This window comes from Clarias gariepinus, chromosome 22, assembly GCF_024256425.1.
Source record: "Clarias gariepinus isolate MV-2021 ecotype Netherlands chromosome 22, CGAR_prim_01v2, whole genome shotgun sequence".
Taxonomy (NCBI): Eukaryota; Metazoa; Chordata; class Actinopteri; order Siluriformes; family Clariidae; genus Clarias; species Clarias gariepinus.
In genome coordinates, this window is record NC_071121.1 from 19,424,435 (window position 1) to 19,443,929 (window position 19,495).

At 35.8% G+C, this 19,495-nt stretch overlaps 2 protein-coding genes across 3 annotated transcripts in view; one reads left to right on the forward strand and one right to left on the reverse strand.

The window, feature by feature from the left end:
* Positions 1-5,123, forward strand: part of itga5 (integrin, alpha 5 (fibronectin receptor, alpha polypeptide)) — a 51,694-nt gene extending 46,571 nt beyond the window's left edge. The window contains exons 27-30 of the mRNA XM_053482722.1: positions 251-364; positions 983-1,084; positions 1,205-1,327; positions 2,842-5,123. Of these exons, the coding sequence (XP_053338697.1) occupies positions 251-364; positions 983-1,084; positions 1,205-1,327; positions 2,842-2,922 (420 nt within the window). The 3' untranslated portion in view covers positions 2,923-5,123. The remainder of the gene's footprint in view (positions 1-250; positions 365-982; positions 1,085-1,204; positions 1,328-2,841) is intronic.
* A 62-nt stretch (positions 5,124-5,185) lies between these two features.
* Positions 5,186-19,495, reverse strand: part of rapgef3 (Rap guanine nucleotide exchange factor (GEF) 3) — a 48,069-nt gene continuing 33,759 nt past the window's right edge. For both annotated transcript variants that reach the window (XM_053482724.1, XM_053482723.1), the window contains 16 exons: positions 18,883-18,961; positions 18,500-18,650; positions 18,290-18,372; positions 17,925-17,955; positions 15,497-15,575; positions 14,283-14,423; positions 13,970-14,067; positions 10,766-10,891; positions 9,045-9,226; positions 7,920-8,010; positions 7,385-7,435; positions 7,206-7,293; positions 6,520-6,584; positions 6,379-6,433; positions 6,215-6,286; positions 5,186-6,102 (listed from right to left, as the gene is read on the reverse strand). In XM_053482724.1, the coding sequence (XP_053338699.1) occupies positions 5,984-6,102; positions 6,215-6,286; positions 6,379-6,433; positions 6,520-6,584; positions 7,206-7,293; positions 7,385-7,435; positions 7,920-8,010; positions 9,045-9,226; positions 10,766-10,891; positions 13,970-14,067; positions 14,283-14,423; positions 15,497-15,575; positions 17,925-17,955; positions 18,290-18,372; positions 18,500-18,650; positions 18,883-18,961 (1,511 nt within the window). In that variant the 3' untranslated portion in view covers positions 5,186-5,983. The remainder of the gene's footprint in view (positions 6,103-6,214; positions 6,287-6,378; positions 6,434-6,519; positions 6,585-7,205; positions 7,294-7,384; positions 7,436-7,919; positions 8,011-9,044; positions 9,227-10,765; positions 10,892-13,969; positions 14,068-14,282; positions 14,424-15,496; positions 15,576-17,924; positions 17,956-18,289; positions 18,373-18,499; positions 18,651-18,882; positions 18,962-19,495) is intronic.

Below are 19,495 nucleotides of genomic sequence, written 5' to 3' on the forward strand. Positions count from 1 at the left end.
TCTTATTGACTCTGAATGACAGTGTCTTGGAACACCAGCTCCACACAGCCAATCATACACAACTGCTGTGGGGATCTAATGACGTGTGTTGAAAAAACAGGATAAAAGATTTTACTGTTTGTTTCTTAATTTGGCTGGCTGTAGCTGCAGTTACCATTTAATAGTCTTCTGATTTGAAATTTAAAAAAGCCTAATCTGAATTTTTGTCTATTAACTTTGTCTGTTGTTTTCAATCTTGGGTATGTTTCAGTCCTGTTCCACGGTTGAGTGCTGGACCCTGCAGTGTAACGTGGGAGTATTAGAGAAAGGTACCAGTGCTATACTCCAGGTTCGTTCACGCATCTGGGGTGAGACCTTCAACATGGTAAGTTTCAGTGTGCACATGCAAAAAAGTGTGTTCCCATTACTGCACATATTGGCATATACATTTTGTTAATTTTTTAGAACTTAAATTAGGATTTTTTTTACCTCAGATGAACGTTATTTTAAAAAAGGCTGACTGCTTAAAATCAGCCTTATAATAATATCTAAATAATAATAACTAAATGTCAGTGTTAATCATGATCTGTAATGTTCCACTTGTGACATGTCATTTGGCAAGAATAGAGGGGGGAAAAACACTAGCCAGACACAGTAGCATTGCAGATTGCTGGTGTATGCATGTGGCCAGGTCAGCTGTTGCCTCTAAATGGAAGCTTTGTTGAAAGTCCTTACATGCTCTACATAGCTTAAGTCAACACACAGTGAATTGTTGAGCACACTGAAAATTCATTATCTGGAAACCTCAAGTTCTCATATGATTGGAATGTGTCAGGGATTCTTAGAGAAAAAAAAAATGAATGTATACTGCCCTCTGTTGCCTCTAAAAAGAATTGCAATTATTTTTACAATTAATAATTTACATGCAATATATTGAAATGCCTCTGAATGATGTATAGATCTTTCTAATACTTTTTTTTTTTTTTTTTACATTTGATTGCAGAAAAAATATAAGAATTATAATCTGGAGTGTGTAGCTAGTTACAAGGTGGAAAAGATGCCTTATGCCATTTTGCCCAGGGAGATGCCAAGTGGCTCTAAGATGGTAATTAAAATGCAACTATAATACTCTCATAAATCTGCTGAATTTGATTTATTAAGAAATAAGTGTAAAGAAAAATACCAATCTTTGAAGGTAATTTACACAATTGATATGTTCTTTCAGATGACAACACCTGTGCTGTGGAATAAACCAGACAGTCCTTATGATGTTCCTCTGTGGATCATCATTCTGGCAATACTGGCTGGTCTTTTGCTGCTGGCTCTGCTTATTTATGTTCTGTATAAAGTAAGTATGGAATAAATCATTCGGGTTTGAGATGAGATGATGAATCAGAATTTAAGCTTTGATGTCTGATATTAGCATCTAGAAAAGAAAGCTTTTATAAAGCTAAGAAAAGTGGAAGGGTTAGAGCCATTGCACAAGTGTTAGACCAATAACTTGGAGTTAATAACTTGTAAATAACCTGTAAATAGTTACTGTTAGTGAGTAAAAGGTGGGCTGATCTTCAAACATGTGTGGAGTTAAAGATTAAACTAAACACTTAACATTCTTTTTATTTACCAAGCTCTTGTACCTTTATTAGCTTGTTAGGTCTATGGCTTTTTCACAATTAGGCCAAAATTCTTTGAATATTTGCCATGCAGGGTGCCCAGACTTTTGCTTTGGCTCTTTTTCCTTTTTTGTTAATTTAGACAAGCTGTGAATAAAAACACAGAACATCCACAGACATTATCAACACCCTCTCTGGAATGCAGATATTGCAATCCACTGCTCTAGATTTTGAGGCAGATAGCAGCCATAACAAAACTTAACTTTACCAGAACATACAAGCCAATCAATCAAGCGTGGTGCAGTAAGTGACAAAGATTAGGCTTGCAAGGCCTCATTAGAACCTGCTTCCATCGTCTTTATCGATGATATAACTCATGACAATGACATCAACATTCTACAGATATTGTTTTCCAATTTAGTGAGAAAAGTCTTCAATCTAATTGGAAGGAATTAGCAAGACAATGACACAAATGACTACCAACGCAACAAATGACCCCATCAGTGAAAAATCTTTTTAGTCTGGACAAGTTAATCACCGGGAGGCATTGAGCATGCATTTCACTTCCCGAAGGAAAGACTCACAAATGATGTACTCGACTGAAAAGTGTCACAAAAGAAGGTGGCAAGTGTGTGTGGTGATGTCCTTAGGTCAATGATCTGAATGCATGCAATAATTGTATCAAGAGTTATTTATGTAAATTTACTTTATGACTAGGCGGCATGATGGCATAATGGTTAGCACTGTGTCCTCACACCTACAGGGTTGAGAGTTTAATTCGTGCTTGGGGTCTGTGTGTGTGGATCTTGCATGTTCTCCCCATGCTTGGTGGGTTTTCTCCCACAGTGCAAAGACATGCAGAGTAGGCTAACTGGTGTTTCCAAATTCCCCATTGTGTGTGCTTGTGTGCCTTGCAATGCAATGCATGTATGCCATCTGGGATAGGCTCTAGGCTTATGCAAAGGATAAGAGGTATAGAGAAGAATAATTACCCTTAAGGTTTCTGTGAGAGACAGTCAAACATGTCTATGGAAATATTAGCAAGTGACAGCAGAAATTCCAATCCATCATTGATATTCATCTTTTGATCACAAACCCTAATTTGTGATCGTCTATCTTCAGTATACAGAAAAATAAAAGGCTACGTCATGTGTCTCCTGTACTATTAAAGAGGCCTGTACAGATAATTCTAATCCATTTATAATATACAATTATAATAATATATATACCTGTTGTGTTATTCCTTTAGCTTGGTTTCTTCAAGAGAACTCCCTATGGCACTGCAATGGAAAAAGCACAGCTGAAACCTCAGGCTGCATCTGAAGCTTAAAGCAGGCTCGGAACTGCTCAGTAAGGATGAAAGACCACTGGATATCCATTGCACTGCACTGCACTGGACAGAAAGACCCCAAAGACTCAAAGCCAAATGAATGTTTTTTTGTTTTAATTTTTGTTGCCTTGCTTTGCCGTGGGTTTGGATTGCATTCACCAGTATTAGCCTCACACACTATTGCAATTTTTAGAGCCTGGTTCTATGGACTGAAAGTGTTTACTTATTGTGAAGGACAAATCTTGTTTTCTCTGCACTCATCTATGCAGTGTTTAGTGTTTTGATTTTTTTCTTCTCTTTAAAAAAATGTTTAACATATTTTGGTGCTAAAAACAATGTGTTCACATTTTGCTCACTACTTTTAAATGGCAAATAATTACAAAAGCCTTTGTTTTACTGAGTTTCAGTACTATATTTTACACACAACCAGATGTATGTATGTTTTTTTTTCTCCAAAGAATAAGGTCACAGATTTTATCACCACAACCTTCACTTTCTGCTGTCCTTTGAATGATCAATTTATGAACACTTATGTGTCTCTCATCTTAGAAGATAGAAGATAGAGTTAAAAAATACTAAAGGGTTTTAGAGGAAAAGATTTTTTCCCCCCCATTCTCTTTCGTCCACCTCTCACTCTATAAACTTGGGTTGGTGTCTGTCTCAGGTGATAAAGTTGTACAGCAGTGCTCAGATCAGGTGTGCCACACTCGAATGGGCTTGGAAATCCATTGAGGATTGTATTCCAAGTGCACATGTTCCCTCCTGCTGACCTAGTTAACAAGAGTGTTGCCTTATAAAGTCATTAGGGTCATGACTGGATGTGCATCAAGCCTTTGAAACCTCATGCAATGCCTTGAAGCAAAGCTGTGCTTTGCCGATACATAGGACAGACTTGTGCCCTATGGCACACATAGCATAGCAGGAAGTAGCAAACAATCAGTAAGGGCTCACTGTGTACATGGATTCTTTCTTATCTGTGCAAAGTACAGAAAACCCACTGTATACAGTTAGAATGAGGTTATACCCAAGTGTGTAGTAGTATTCAATGCACCCATCCAATGAGTACTGTTAGGTGTCTGTAGATATTAATAGATATGGTAAGTAAGTAAAAGACAATCCCAGTCCAAGGCATCGGTCTAAGCCAGGGACAGAATGTGGATGACACACTATTTTAGTTTGTGTTTGTTTTTCTGGGGTTTGTATGTGGATGTGTGCATACATGTGCGTCTGGCTTAATTGGTGTGAGAGATTTCTTAGTTGTATTTTCAGTTCTGGCCATCCTGAAATTTAATAGCATATTAACGCTAATGCCGAAGCTGGTGGTAAAGTGATCACTCACAGAGAGATGCTGCATTCAACTGTGTTAGAGTCTTATTAACTACAAGAAGGAAAGAGAATGGGCAGAGGGAAATGCTAGGATCTGTATGTAAAGTGCAATACTGTTTTCTCCTTTTCATCTTACTGTATTTTTTTTTTGCCTTTTTTTTAACTACAATGTTTTCATACAGACAACAACCTTTTGAGGTGGAGTAATTATTCAGGAGAGTTTATGACTATTGTTATTTTAATAATCAGATATTTGAAAATGTCCCATGCATTTTTTAAATTAGAAAATATCTTAGTTTGAGCTGGCAGGGCTTCATGTTGAATAACTTCAGCCTTTTATCTGAGCATCACACTATCATCCTGTAACAATCTGTTACAGTTCTATGTAAGAGAGAAAAATGGAAAACCAAGTTGAAACGCTGTAATTGTGGTGTTTGTTGTTAATGTTGTACCTTGAGTGAAAAAAATGGCTTGAGTGTTTTTAATCACACATTGTTTAGAAATGTAACAAGCCTTGCTACGAATTAAGACTCAAAATGATGTCATTTGCTTGTTCTCAATGCAATGTTTAGCTCAGTTTCAGACATTTATTTATACCTCCATAATTAAAATGTTTCTTTTCATATTATCTTTTTTTTCTGCAGCAGGAAGCACTGGTTATTTTTTGCCCCATCCCAACCCTTGTACCCACATAATTTCTTTTAGTTTTAATGAGGTGTATATATGATGTTGCAGGGAGGTTTTTTTTTTTCTTTTATAAAACAGACATAAAATTACATCACCCCATATTGGGGATAATTGGAGGGATGTTAAAGTAATTAATTATTTGTATGGTATTTTACAATTTGCATTTAAAATAAATCTTTCAATTTTTAGGATTGTGTGTTTCTTGTGGTTATACATGCCTTTAAATTTGCCACATTAATTTTCATATAAGCAGTATTTCAATAATTTATTTAACAAAAATAAAATTTACACAGTTTGCTTGCAATACATCTGAAATGGTAGTTGATATAGGCTGTACAATCCATTGACCTTTAATATCTTCTTTAAATGTACTTACAAAGGTTATGCTTTATGCAGTTTAAATATTATATTTCATAACAGCTATAGGTATACTAGTAACGGGTATGCCTGTTTAAAAAAAAAGTTTGGACACACCTTATGTCTTGTCATTTTTAAAAATTTTCTTTCTGTAAAACAATGCTGAAGGCATCCAAAGTATGCCATAATCTTTAAATAGTTGATATTGAAATATGTCTCCTACTTATGCTCTGTAAACTTCGTAACAGCTCTAATCTGAGGTGCTGTAAACTTTTGCTAGAACTATTAAAAAACAGTTGACCTTCGTGTCTTAAAATAACTGACTGTTGTCATTGTTAATTAATTACTTAGTTCCTTACGTTATTTGATAGTTTTAGAAAATCCAGTATTGTTCTGAATGGTAGAACATAAATAATAAAAAAATGTTAATAGTTTGTCAAAACTTTTGATTGATACTGTACAACAGATTAAGATTGCTGATATATGAATCATACACAACGAGTAGGGTTATACTGTAAGGCATTAGAGGACAGCTCAGCACTGGTAAGAAAACACCTTTATAAAGAGTCTCATCCAATCATCGATCCCAGTTCAGGGCATCATGGATTTGTCTACAGGCTGAAAACAGGAAATGATTTCCTCGTTCAGTATGGAGCTGGACCTTTGAAGGAAACGGCACAAGTTTCAATGTTCAGTGTTCTATGGCTCTGGAAAGCTGTGTCAGTTTCTTCTGATTATCAATGACATTTAGGTTCTGGATGTAGTGTTGTATACTGGTGACACTATGTAAAGGCAGCGACTGCTCAGAATCTGAATGAGGACAAAGACAAAAGATACAAAAAATAAAATAAACATACAACATTGATGTATACTAATATGGTCTTTAGCGTTAACTGTACAGTGTTGCTGTAGATTAGCTTACATGTAGATACTCGTATAGCAGGAGACTCTAAGAACATTCTTTCTGTGAAGCCCTTCTGGGGTGATGAAGGCACTGTACAAATGTGACAAAATAAGGTTTCTTATACATGTTAAACATCTACATGTTTTTTTTTGCTCTCGAGCATTACAGGGGATTAACATTACCATAAGGCTGGCTTCTACAATCCTGAACAATCTTCACTGTCCTGGCAATCATCCGCTGTGGATTTGAGGCAAAAATATAAAAGTGTTTAAACCAATAACAGCAGTGATGGTATGAAATCTCAGGAAGGTACATGGTCTCACCATTTTCTCAAAGTTAACCAGATTGTCAGTAAAATTCCGGTTACCCTCATGGATAAATGTCATGTCTGGAAAGAGATAAATAGAGTTGAATCAGTGATGAATAACTAGCACATTCTTCTGGCAGGCTTTCTACTAGATTTTGGAGCATGGCTGTGGGGAATTGTTCCAATTCAACCAGTAGAGCATTAGTGAGATCAGGCACTGATATCAGGCCTGAGGCACAGTCAGCATTCCAGTTCATCCCACAAATATTTATGTATATATTAAAAAAATGTTCAGTGCTCTTTGCAGGCTGCTCGAGTTTTCTTGCTTTGCGCACATGAGCATTGTCGTGTCCATGCACATATTTGATTGTACCTACTGTACAGCATATAAAAAGACACCTTTTACAAAGCTTCCAACTTGGTGGCAACAGGATGCAACTATGATGTGTTCAGAAACCTTCCACCATATTGTTACTGGAATGGATTTATTACAGATTAAAGACCATTATTTCAAAATCAGAGAAAAATCAATACAGCTTGGGAAATTATTTACTAAAAAATATTTTAAGTATTCACCTCTGTTACTAAATTAACTTGTTATGCAACCATTATGGTTGGTCCTTTTTCTATAGGCTGTATGGTTGATAACCGTGGTGTAATTAATGTTTTATTATCAATGAAATTTATTAATGTTTGCATTACCTTTCAGTAGCAGAGGCATAAGCGGAATGTATGGTGGGTTAAGTTTGGCCACAGCCAGTCTATACGCTCTGTGATTGTGGGATGGATCCTGCACACAGGAACAACAGGAGTCAGAAAGAGCCATGCAGCTGAGATCCTGAGTATAAATTCTTCATATGGTGTCCTAGCGCTACACTTACCAGTAACCTCTCATATGCACAGTAGATCCTTTTAGTTTTGCTTGGCAATCTCTATTAAAAACAAAAATCATAAGGACCATAAGAAAAGACCATACTTCATCAGAACATCTGGTTCATCTAAACTCCACATGAACAGTTTAGTCATACTTATGAAATAGAATGACTTGCATTATAATGAATTCTCATGGATCTTGGAAGAAACAAAACACAATGTACTATAGTATGCTGTTAAAAGGAAACATAATAAGGTAAAAATGAGCATTATTACCATGGCAACGTTGATTACTGCATAGTCCCCCCATACTATACTACTATGCTAACAGTAACAATGTTAAATTTATTACTAAAAAAACATTAATAAACTTAACATGTATAACCATTTGTAGTTATATTTAACATTGTGGAAAGATTTATGCGTCAGGAAGTTAGTTCATGTTATCACTTACTTAAATAAACTGTCATCCCAAAAAGCAGGCCTGGGAGCAGCTTGTAATGTTTCTGCTCTGAGTTCAGCGGGTATGCATCAGTTACTCACCTCCCATGTTTTATAGAGCCTCTGCACTGAACTGTTACTCAGGCCAAACATCACTGCAAAGAACAAGTTCAGGTTCTTCAGCTCCTTCAACCTAGAGAAAAAGTCACATGGCTCTTATGGGCACAAACGTCTCTGTTTAATTTTTAATCATCAGTGTTTTAACTTTCATGAATTACTGTACAAGTTGAATGTTAATGTAACTAATAGCAAACTGTTTAAACTGTGACGGCCTGATCACTATATGAGACTGGGCCATACGGTGTATGTGACCAAGTTATAGAATGCTATTTTAAAATTTCATAAAAATGATAGCCAACATGTGATTTGTCATTGTACACCAACGCTGCTAATGTAAACATTCTAATCAGTGTAAATGAATTCATATCTGTGGCGGTTTTAACTTCCAGAGCTCTATTGTTAATGTTTGACCTTAAGTGTTTCATGGTGACGCTGTCCAGATTTCCAAAGACGTCAGACAGTAAAATTAAATTGAAGGGATTAAAACTGAAGCAAAATACAGTATCAGCTTTAAATATTTAACTAATAGATTATTTTATCATGGTAGAAATTCTGTACAAATAAAGTTTAATATGCTCTAGAGATGAGGGAAAATCAACTCGGTGATGTTTTGCAATTCTTTGTGGCAATAACCACACTGACTCCAAAATCGACTTTTTGTAATTATTTTTTCATTTATATACAGTATGTTTACATTTGAGCTACAATGTAAACATACTGTATATAAATAAATAAAAAATATTTAGCAGTTGCAGACAGCACAACTTCCTGTATGGTGGGAGCAAATTATTTGCCAAATTTGTTTAGAATTATAACAAAGACTAAACATTTTTTTTTTTTATCGCATCACGATTATGATACCAACAGAATTACAAATTAAATCGCCACCTAGATATTGTCATATATCAGCCGGTTCCTGGTGATATACATATGCAAACAATAAAGCATGCTGTTACAGGAAAATTAATATAACATAATTCTGCCACAAATAATTAAACACTGGATTTATACCTGAAACTAATCATTAATAATCCCATAATCTCTTATCCAGATAGTGAAATGTGCAAATTTATTCTAAACACAAATTTCAGTTGCAGTCACACTCACACAGCTGCTATTTTAATGAACTTTTTGACCAGCATGGATCTTTTCATAAGGTCTTCACATAAGCAGAGTTCAGTCACTACCCAGTACTGCACTTTGTTGAAATGTCGCACAAACCGCTCCAGATTAGCTGTGGTTTCTCCAGGAAATTTGTTCTGGCCAAAAATGTAGTAGACAAGCTCTGCCTGTAACAGAACAGTGACAAGAAATAAGTTCACAAAACTGAAAATGATAGAGGCATAAATGATATGCCATAAAAAAGAGGGTTTCTTTTAAATCTCACACCTTTAGAAGAAAAACAAAATTGTTTATTTGTACTTTTGTGTTGTTTAAAGAGAAATATCTTTAGCCTAAGAAGATCAGAGAATGCTGTTCTTTTTTTATAAATGATTAAATTATACTTCAGTCACAGCAATGCAAACCACAAGTGAGACAGCAAACAAAAACTTTTCTCCTGTAGTTTTCTTTCTAACTTAAAAAGTTTCTGTCTTTAAACAGATATACTGTCTGTCTTATTTCTTTTATTATATTATGTATATACAGTGGGGCAAAAAAGGTGGTCAGCCACCGATTGTGCAGGTTCTCCCACTTAAAAAGATGATTTCCATCATCATGCCCTTGCCGATGGAAGGAGATTTTTCACTCAAAATCTCACGATACATGGTCCCATTCATTCTTTCCTTTACACAGATCAGTCGTCCTGGTCCCTTTGCTGAAAAACAGCCCCAAAGCATGATGTTTCCATCCCCATGCTTCACAGTAGGTATTGTGTTCTTTGGATGCAGAAGTTGAGTTTTTACCCAAAAAAATTATTTTCGTTTTATCTGACCATATGACATTTCCCCAATCCTCTTCTGGATCATCTAAATGATCTGTAGCAAACTTTAGATGGGCCTGGACATGTACTGTCTTAGGCAGGGCGACACGTCTGGCAGTCCCTGGTGGCGCAGTGTGTTACTGAGGGTGGCCTTTGTTACTTTGGTCCCAGCTCTCTGCAGGTCATTCACTAAGGCCCCCTGTGTGGTTCTGGGATTTTGGCTCACAGTTCTTGTGATAATTTTGACCCCACGGGTTGAGATCTTGCGTAGAGCCCCAGATCGAGGGAGATTATTAGTGGTCTTGTATGTCTTCCATTTTCTAATAATTGCTCCCACAGTTGATTTCTTCATACCAAGCTGCTTACCTATTGCAGATTTAGTCTTCCCATAATGGTGCAGGTCTACAATTTAGTTTTCTGGTCTCCTTTGACAGCTTTTTGGTCTTGGCCATAATGGAGTTTGGAGTGTGACTGTTTGAACTCGTTATCAGTATAAAAGACACCTGTCCACAACCACAAACAGATTCCATTAATACAGGTAACGAGTGAAGGAGAGAGGAGCCTCTTAAAGAAATTACAGGTCTGTGAGAGCCAGAAATTCTGCTCGTTTGTAGGTGACCAAATACTTATTTTACATAAAAAATTACCAATTAATTTATTAAAAATCCTACAATGTGATTTTCTGGATTTTTTTCCTATTTTGTCTCTCATAGTTGAGGTATACCTATGATGAAAATTACTTTTCATTATAGGTATATGAGAACTTGCACAATTGGTGGCTGACTAAATAAATTTTTGCCCCACTGTATGAGCTAATAATAGTCTGATCCCGAGATGCAGAAGTGTTTATAAGTGGTCATGATTCAGGTAACATGGCAAGATACAGTAAATGCTGAGAAGCCTTTACCTCCTGCATGGCCATGAAGAGTTCCCAGTCGTAGTTGGTCAGGTGGCTAGCAATCTCCTTAGAGGAAATCTGCTCCAGGAAGTCGACAGTACTCTTCTCTGGACCAAGCTGCTCTTTCAGAGGGGTCTATCAAAACACACAGTGTAAAAGCTTTTGGAGTCAAATTTCAATGGTCCTATATCTATCAGCACTTATAGCTAAACTAATCTACACACATAACTACTATGAATATATACACTATCTGGCCAAACCGATATTGCTGTTTTAGTAGGATCAAATTATTGTCCTGAATCAAGCAAAGAAAATATTAGCAAAGATTTGGAATTACTGAAATTGTGTTAAGAACTGCTCAATTGATTTTTAAAATATGAAATGATGTGGGTGAACCAACAATTTCACCGAAAAAAAATGTGGTCAGAAGAAAGATCATGAACAGAGATCACTTGAAGATGCATCATAAAAAATTTTTTGGCCAGGCAGTGTACTGTGTATTAGAGAGACCTCAAATGGATTACTACTGTAAATACACTTACATTGGTTAATGCTTATTAGTTAAAGCTAATTCCACAAAAATTAGAAACGTTCCTGAATACAACCCCCACAAGTGAAAATTTTGGTACTTTTCAATTCAGTCTTTTTTCACATTTTTTTTAGTTAACAGCTAAAAACATACTCAATGATGAATCATGGTATTACAATACAGTGGTACCTTGGCATTCAAACACCCTGCCTCACCAAAGAACTGAAATTTTGCAGGCATACAAAGCATTTTAAGCATATGAGAAAACGAACCGAGCCATACTGAATGCCGCCTAAGTTGCGTTGCATGTAAGCCATTTAAAATAATATGTAAACTCACTTTGATTGCCTGGCCATGCATGCTTCTGTCAGTGGAAAGCCAAGCAAAGTAAGTTTATGTATTTTTTTGTGTTTTTTTTTGCAGCATTTTGATCAAGATTTTGTGAAGATATAGCACCATGTGTCCCAAGAATGTTAGCAACAACGGTAGCAAAAAGAAAAGAGAGCAACTTTCAGTTTTGTTTTTAAAGCATCTAAGCTAAGAAGCTAAGAGGAATAAAAAAAATCAGGTTAAGTGAGGTTTAATATCTATTTATTTCCTCCTAGATGTTTATGTAACTTCATTTGCGTGGAATTTAACTGCACTCTCATAGGCATGTTTTAAAAAATGCAAATTTTTTATGATAAGGGAATTTATCATTTAAACTTCAAAGTAGCATGTTTTATGGCAGCACAGTGGTTTAGTGGTTAGCACTGTTGCCTTGCACCTCCAGGGTCGGGGTCCATTCCCGGTCAGGCTCGATTCCTGTCGCTGTGTGCATGTTTTCCCTGTGCTTGGTGGGTTTCCTCCCACAGTCCAAAGACATGTAGATTGGGCTAATTGGCGTTCAAATTGCCCATAAATAAATTGTAAATAAATGTGAGTGTATGTGTGTGTGCCCTGCAATGGATTGGCACCCTCAGGGTGTACCCCGCCTCGTGCTCTAAGCCTCCTGGGATAGGAATACAGTGGAACCTTGGATTACGAGCAAAATTCGTTCCGGAAGTGGGCTCGTATTTCAAAACACTGGTAAACCAAATTTATTTTTCACATAAGAAATAATAGAAACTTAAGTTATTCATTCCACAGCCCAAAAAATAAATACATAAAAATAATTTATACAAAATATAAAGTAAAAATAAAACAAATTAACCTGCACTTTACCTTTAAAAAAATAAAAAAATAAATCCAGACAGATAAGTGTTTCTGATTATGCGCGCAGGGGCTGTGTGTGTGTTTGTGCATGTGTGTAAAGCTAAAGAGAAGACTCCTACTTTCAGCCCATCCCGTCTCCCCCTTCTCATCTTACACAGTAAACTTCACACATACGCACACATACACACACATACACAGACATTAATGAAAAGACTGTTTAGCAAGGAACATCGCTAATGACACTTACATGAGCGCATACTAACGGAATCACTGCTGTAAAGTAAAACAAACAAACAAATAAACCTGCACTTTACCTTTGGAAAGAATCACGACAGAGCACTGTTTTTGTGAAGAGCCATGTCTGTGTTTGTCTGTGTGTGAAGCACCCCCTAACTGCTTCACACACAGACAAACACAGACATGGCTCTCTCACACACACACACACACAAACACACACACACACACAATCCACTAAAGGAAGGAGAGAGAGAGAGAGAGAGAGAAAGAGTGTGTGTGAACCAGCACTGTGTCAAATTACGACGCGCACACCACATAAAGCACACACATAACGAGAGGCTGAGGGAGAAAATGGATTTTTAACCTTCTAATGAGACTTTTTTTTGCCTTACACACGCGCACACATATAAGACCACACCAGTAAGAGACGCACACTAAGACCCAGCAGGGGAGACGATTACCCACAATTCCACAGCACAAGAGAGAGAAAATCCGTTGGCCGTTGTCTCAGTTGTGATCATGTGATGCTCGGCTTCAAAACAAGAAGAGCATGCGTGATACATAATACTCGGTACTCATAAACCAAGACTTGCTCGTTTTTTAAGACAAAATTGATTAATAATCTGTGATCGTCTTGCACAACACTCGCAAACTGCGTTACTCACAATCCGAGGTTTCACTGTACAGAATAAAGAGGTATAGAAGATGAGTGAGTTTGTAAGTAGCATGTTTTTTCTTGCCGTGTGCAGACTACGATGGAGCAAAGCCAATGTGTTACCTCAAGCTCGGCCAAATACACCTGTGAAAACTGCATTTAAATTTCAGTAATTCAGTAATTTTTATGTAATGTGTGCACAAACAAACAGACAGACAAAATTCCAAATACCATTTTGGTGTTTTATTACTCATCTTACATTCTATTACTCATTTGTAATCTATTACTCATCTCACTTTACAGTTTTATTATATGTAGATTTTACTTTATGTACATGTCTTTTCTAAATGTTTTGACTGCTTCAATTTGCATGCCGAGGTACCACTGTATTTGGATTTTTTTTAAATAATACATAAACAGTTAAAATGTATTAGTTACTGATGGTACATTAACAGTGAATTGCATGTTTTATTTATGTTAACTTATACTTAAATAAAGCTTTAGAAAAATATCTGTATCAGCAATCATCTTGATTGGTGTCAGTAGTTTTTCTTGCATAAGTGCACATTTAAGTATTTCATAGGCGAGAGACACTCACCAGCTGCTCTACTTGAGAAGCAGTGCACAAGAAGAGCCGCTCATTCAGTCCCAGAGATGTGAAAACGGCTGTAGAATCCAGCTTGAGCTGAACTCTCTCTAAAAATACAACCATACAAGTTTATACAACTCTAGGGGGAAAACCATTCAGCTCATCACTGCATCTTATATTACACTTACTAGTCATATTTCTGTTCTTGTGTGCGTGTGGTAGTGCATTGAAAAAACAAGTCTGTACAGTATTTGACTACATCTTCACTGCACTTTAGTTTTAAACATCCCTATTGTGCAATATCAAACTGTACATTACATACCTCCTGAAGAGTTCATTTTCACCAACACATGGTCTGCATCAAAAGCATCCATCAAAGCATCCATAATGTCCTGCACTGAGCAGTTCACAGGCAGCATCAGTGTTATGGATTTATGTTCTGGTTTGAAAATCTCATACAAAACTGCAAATATGTTAAAAAATATCTATTACTGAGATATCCCAATAATTATAAAATGTTACATTCTGTTTTATACTGAAATTTTGACAAAAAACTTATTTAAAAATGTACTAATTTAATGATTAATAAAACTTTACTCTGCCATGCTTAAATAAAGTTGTATACTCTAATATTTTGTTGCATCTCCCTTAGCTTTGATTACGGTGACATTATTTCAACAACCTTCAACAACAACATGCAATGTCATTTCTATTCAGAGTAAAGCTTTTGTTGATGAAGTCTAGCTATTCTGTCATCTTATTTCCAGCACACCTCAAAGACTTAAGGCAGTTAGGGTCAGGTCTATGTCTGATAATAATTTGTTCCCAAATTATGTGCAAAATTACACACACCCAGAACCACTCTTACAATTTGAGCCTGAGCAATCTTGGCTTAGCTATCCTAGATTATGCCAATCAGTAAAAAAAAATTCTAATGATGTGATACTCCGATCATTCTGTACAAGTCAGGGGTCTGTTACTCTCTGCTCCGGGGGCTCTGTGTTACGGCTGACCCTACAGTCTGATCCCAGATTCTATTTTGTTTCCCATTGTTTTTTTTGTTTTTTTGGCTCTTCTTTTACGCTCCTATCCAGAGCGACTTACATTTTTATCTCATTACACATCTGAAGGTTCAGGGCCTTGCTCAAGGGCCCAACAGTGGCAACTGTGGTTGTGGGATTTGAACCTGGGATCTTCCAAACCGTAGTCCAATGCCTTAACCACTGAGCTACCTCTGGTAAATCCCAATCTTTATGCTCCCTAGCGATTACTGACGCAACTAAGTAGTGTTTTCTAATGTTAATTCTTAAGGATTCCAACATGGTTGTCTGGGAAATGGAAAGCTACTTACTGTAAAGCTGAAAGTATTCTTTTGGCTATAGCACATTAACCACTGCAGCAATTATCCAAGGAAAAGCTCTCAAGCATAAGTATTTGCTTATATAAATTTAAACAGTGATTTGTTTTGACCAGGCAGTATAAAAGAAACACGACAAATCATGTAACAATTGTTAAGGAAATGTGTATGAGTTTAACCTGTGTCTTGAGCTCTGATTGGATGGCACTTCCTAGTTGGCTCCTCATAAGTGGCAAACCAATCAAATTTTTGATTCAACTGAAAAAAAATCAAATGAATAAAAGAAATTAAATTTATCCATAAAACAGTTGACACTATTAATAACAACTGCATATATATTCTTTGCACATCTTTATTAAAATTTGAACAATAAAAATTTGAAGGCTAGAGTTATTTTTAAACCTTTGGATATCCTCTAATATTCACATTGTTTTTTTAAGATTAACTATCTCTTCTTTAAGCTTCCCCATGACTCAGTATTCATCCAAGTCAGCACAACCCTGAACAAACCGAGTAAGAGCTCAAATACCCATGGCTATTCATACAAAGTAAAACTAATTACACTCAGATAAGTCACAGGTGTGAAAACTTACCATATAATAATAGCAATTTAAACGTTTGTCAGTTTGTGTGGACATTGTCAGGCCAATCATTTAAAGTTATTTCAACTTTAGATCAGTAACATTTGAGTAATTTCTTTGATGATTTTAATTTAAAAAGAGCTCTCAAATATATGTGATAATAACTGGCTTCACCCACTACTAACCTGAAATAATATATTTATAGTGTAATAGGTGTATTACTATTTATAGTAATAGGTGGCACGGTGGTGTAGTGGTTAGCACTGTTGCTATATATATATATATATATATATATATATATATATATATTTATTTATCTGTGAAGTAAAAAGGTTAAAAAGTCAGTAGCAGTGCGGAAGATTGCACATTTCTGCAAAATTCTCAAAAGTAGGCAAAACCAAGTGTCATTAAATAGGTTCTTTGTTAAATAAGTTTTTTTTTAGAGCAGCTGTCACAGTAGCCTCCACCGTCCTCCTCTCCTCTTTCGTCTTAATTCAGCCACGATTCTTATCAAAGGTAAAGTGCAGGTTAAATAATTTTTAATTATATATAATTTATTATATAAATATTTTTGGGCTCTGAAACAAATCATCTGAGTTTCAATAATTGCTTATGGGGAAATTTGCTTTTATACATGAGTGATTTGATATACTGTACAAGCACGCTTCCAAAGCGAATTATGCTCGCAATCCAAAGTTATATATAAAATCTGTGTGTAGAAGGGTTTAGTAATAGTCAAATACAACCTTAGGCATCTACACTACAACATATACAGTAACTCTGCTCACTGTGCCATTATATATTTAACAAAAATGAACCCAAAAGGAATAAATAATGTGGGCAATACTAAGTAACCTTGATCATGCTTCTTAAGCGAACCTCAATTGTGCTTCCACGTTCTTTTTAGACAGAAGAGGTTTTCTTCTGAAAACCTTTTTAAACAAACTACACTTATGCAGTCTTTTTCTAATTGTGCTGTTCATGGACTTTGCTTCATTGCTTATGTCTTTCCCTCTTTTCTGCATTGTGCTAACACACACCTGAATGCTGCAGACCAGCAAACTGCCAAACTTCTCCTTCTATAGAGGTATATAGGTATATAGATATATAAGGGCTGATGATTTGCACCACCTGGCTGCAACCTATCCTCTTAAATTCTGTGGAAGAAGTAAGGGAGTACTATTGCCTGTAGGTTTTTTTTGGTTTATTTTTGTTAAATAAATAATGGCACGGTGAAATAACCTTTATGTTGTTATTTGTCTGATGTTGAATTTACATTATACTAAAACTTGCTATGATCAGATGAATTTTATTCAGTTTTTACACAAAACACTTACAATTAAAAGAGGGGGTACTAACTTTTGAACATGACTATATATACTGTATGCAGTACCAGTAAATGTTTGAACAAACCTATTTCCTCAGTGGTTACTTTTTTAAATTATTATTTTCAATAATAAATTGTACATTAATACAAGCTATAAAAGAACATGTAGTAAACGAGTGTTAAACAATCCAGATTTTTTTATATTATAAATCGCCCAACGTAACTACATTTTGATGACATTCTCTCATCCAATTCACTAAGCTCAAGCTAAGGCGGCTGCTCAAAAATATAAAAAATATTCTGGGTTAGTTAACACATTTTTGTTGACTACATAATTTGTATATTTGTTGTCATAATTTAATTGTCTTCTGTATTAATATACATATGTTAAAATAATTAAAAAATAATGAAAAAAAAACATTAAGATTTGTTCAAACTTTTGACTGGTACATCACATGTTTAATAACATTTAAACATATAGTGATGAAAATGCATAAAAAGACAAAAATAATGCTAAAATAATTTTTGGCAGGAGATTCTTATGCCATTCACAGGATTATAAGTGTACTAATTGTTGTTGATTTTTCCATGGCTTAGTGAGTTTACCTTGCTATGAACTTTTTGTGTTTGGAACTTACTAAGATATTACTGTTTGTATTCTTATCTATGTAGTTTTGTTATAGATATTATGGAACTTACCTTCATAAGTGTTTGACCTCCATTCTCTGAACTGAAAGGAAATTAGACATGACTGTAAGACTATAAATGTATAAAGTTGTTGAATTTTTTGTATAATGACTAGCTGTCTATAGTTATTGCATACTTTATGGATAGGAAATAATATTTTTTGTCAAAAGAAAAAAGACAGGACAAAAATGCTGAATGACATTACACATGGACTGTAAACTTCTTGCACTTCCTGGCATTTATCACCAAAAAAAGGTAAAAGAGATAATAAACAGATTTATAAAGTAGTATTGGCATAAACATATACATAATTACAAACATAAACAAAGGCGCCTTTAATGTAATGGTAATGTGTTAATGTTTGTGTTCTTACATACACTCTGTTTTTTTTCCTATCCCTCAGCTGCTCCTTAAGCATGTTTGAGAGTCTTGTGTCATCCATCACCTCCTCTTTTAGTTTCTACAAAAAAGAAATAGTCCATAAAAGAGATATTTATTAAGATGGAACAATATGCTAAATGATGAATACACAACTCTCTTTGCCCTTTAGGCCTTTAAACTGGAATGCCGGAACTGACAAAACAAACCTCGAGGAAGTGGGAGGCCACAGGGTCTTCCTTCAGCTGTGAGCCGCAGAGAGCTACCCATTGGCTCACTAGTTTCACAACTTTTTGCCTGGTGTTGAGAGCATAAGCTGCTTTTTCCAGCTCAGAGCCTTCAGATGACTCAGTGTGGTAGGTACAATGAAGATTAAAGAAAACGTAGCTTTTTTTTTAAATAAAGTGTATAGCTCATGTGTCTAATGTCCTAGAAGAATAAACAGGCAAGAATATCTGTAAATAACAACTGCACTATTGGTGAAATAAAAGCCTAAGAACTATTCTAAAGCTAAAAAAAATAGTAGCACTATGTCGTACACAAATATTAGCATTTGATTACAGGACATAAAATGGTACCAGTGAAAGGATATTGGTGCTGAAGGGCAGGGCAGAGCTGTGCAGAGGGCATGAATACTTGGTGTGTGAGAAGAAAGTCATTAACACAGGCATCTACAGAATAATGGAACAATCACATATGAAAACACACACATACTGTACAGCCTCCACCACCACACACACTGTACTTGATTGTATTAAAAATTTGAGATTCTTTTTAAAAACATTATTTTTCCATTACATATAAATATTCACAGATCAGCCATAAGACCATAAGGTGATGTGAACAAAATTGATCATCAACTTTAGGACAGTAAAGTGGTCACAGGATTATTGGTACCCAAGGCTCACCCATGGCCGCTGGGACCAAAAGCCAACAAATCAACTTGAACCCACCACTGCAACACCAATGCAGCATAAATTTTAGAAAAAAAGTAACTGCTGGCCAATATAGACACACCGTAACACCTTGTGCACCACAAGCCATCCCTGACCCAATCTCCAAACTCTCCAAACCCCAATCCAATTGAGCACACATGGGATGCACCGGGCAAACAAGTCCGATCCACGGAGGCCCCAGTCTGCAACCCACAGCACCCAAACATCATATCATACCACCAGAGGTCCTGCAAAGTCATGCCCCAAGTG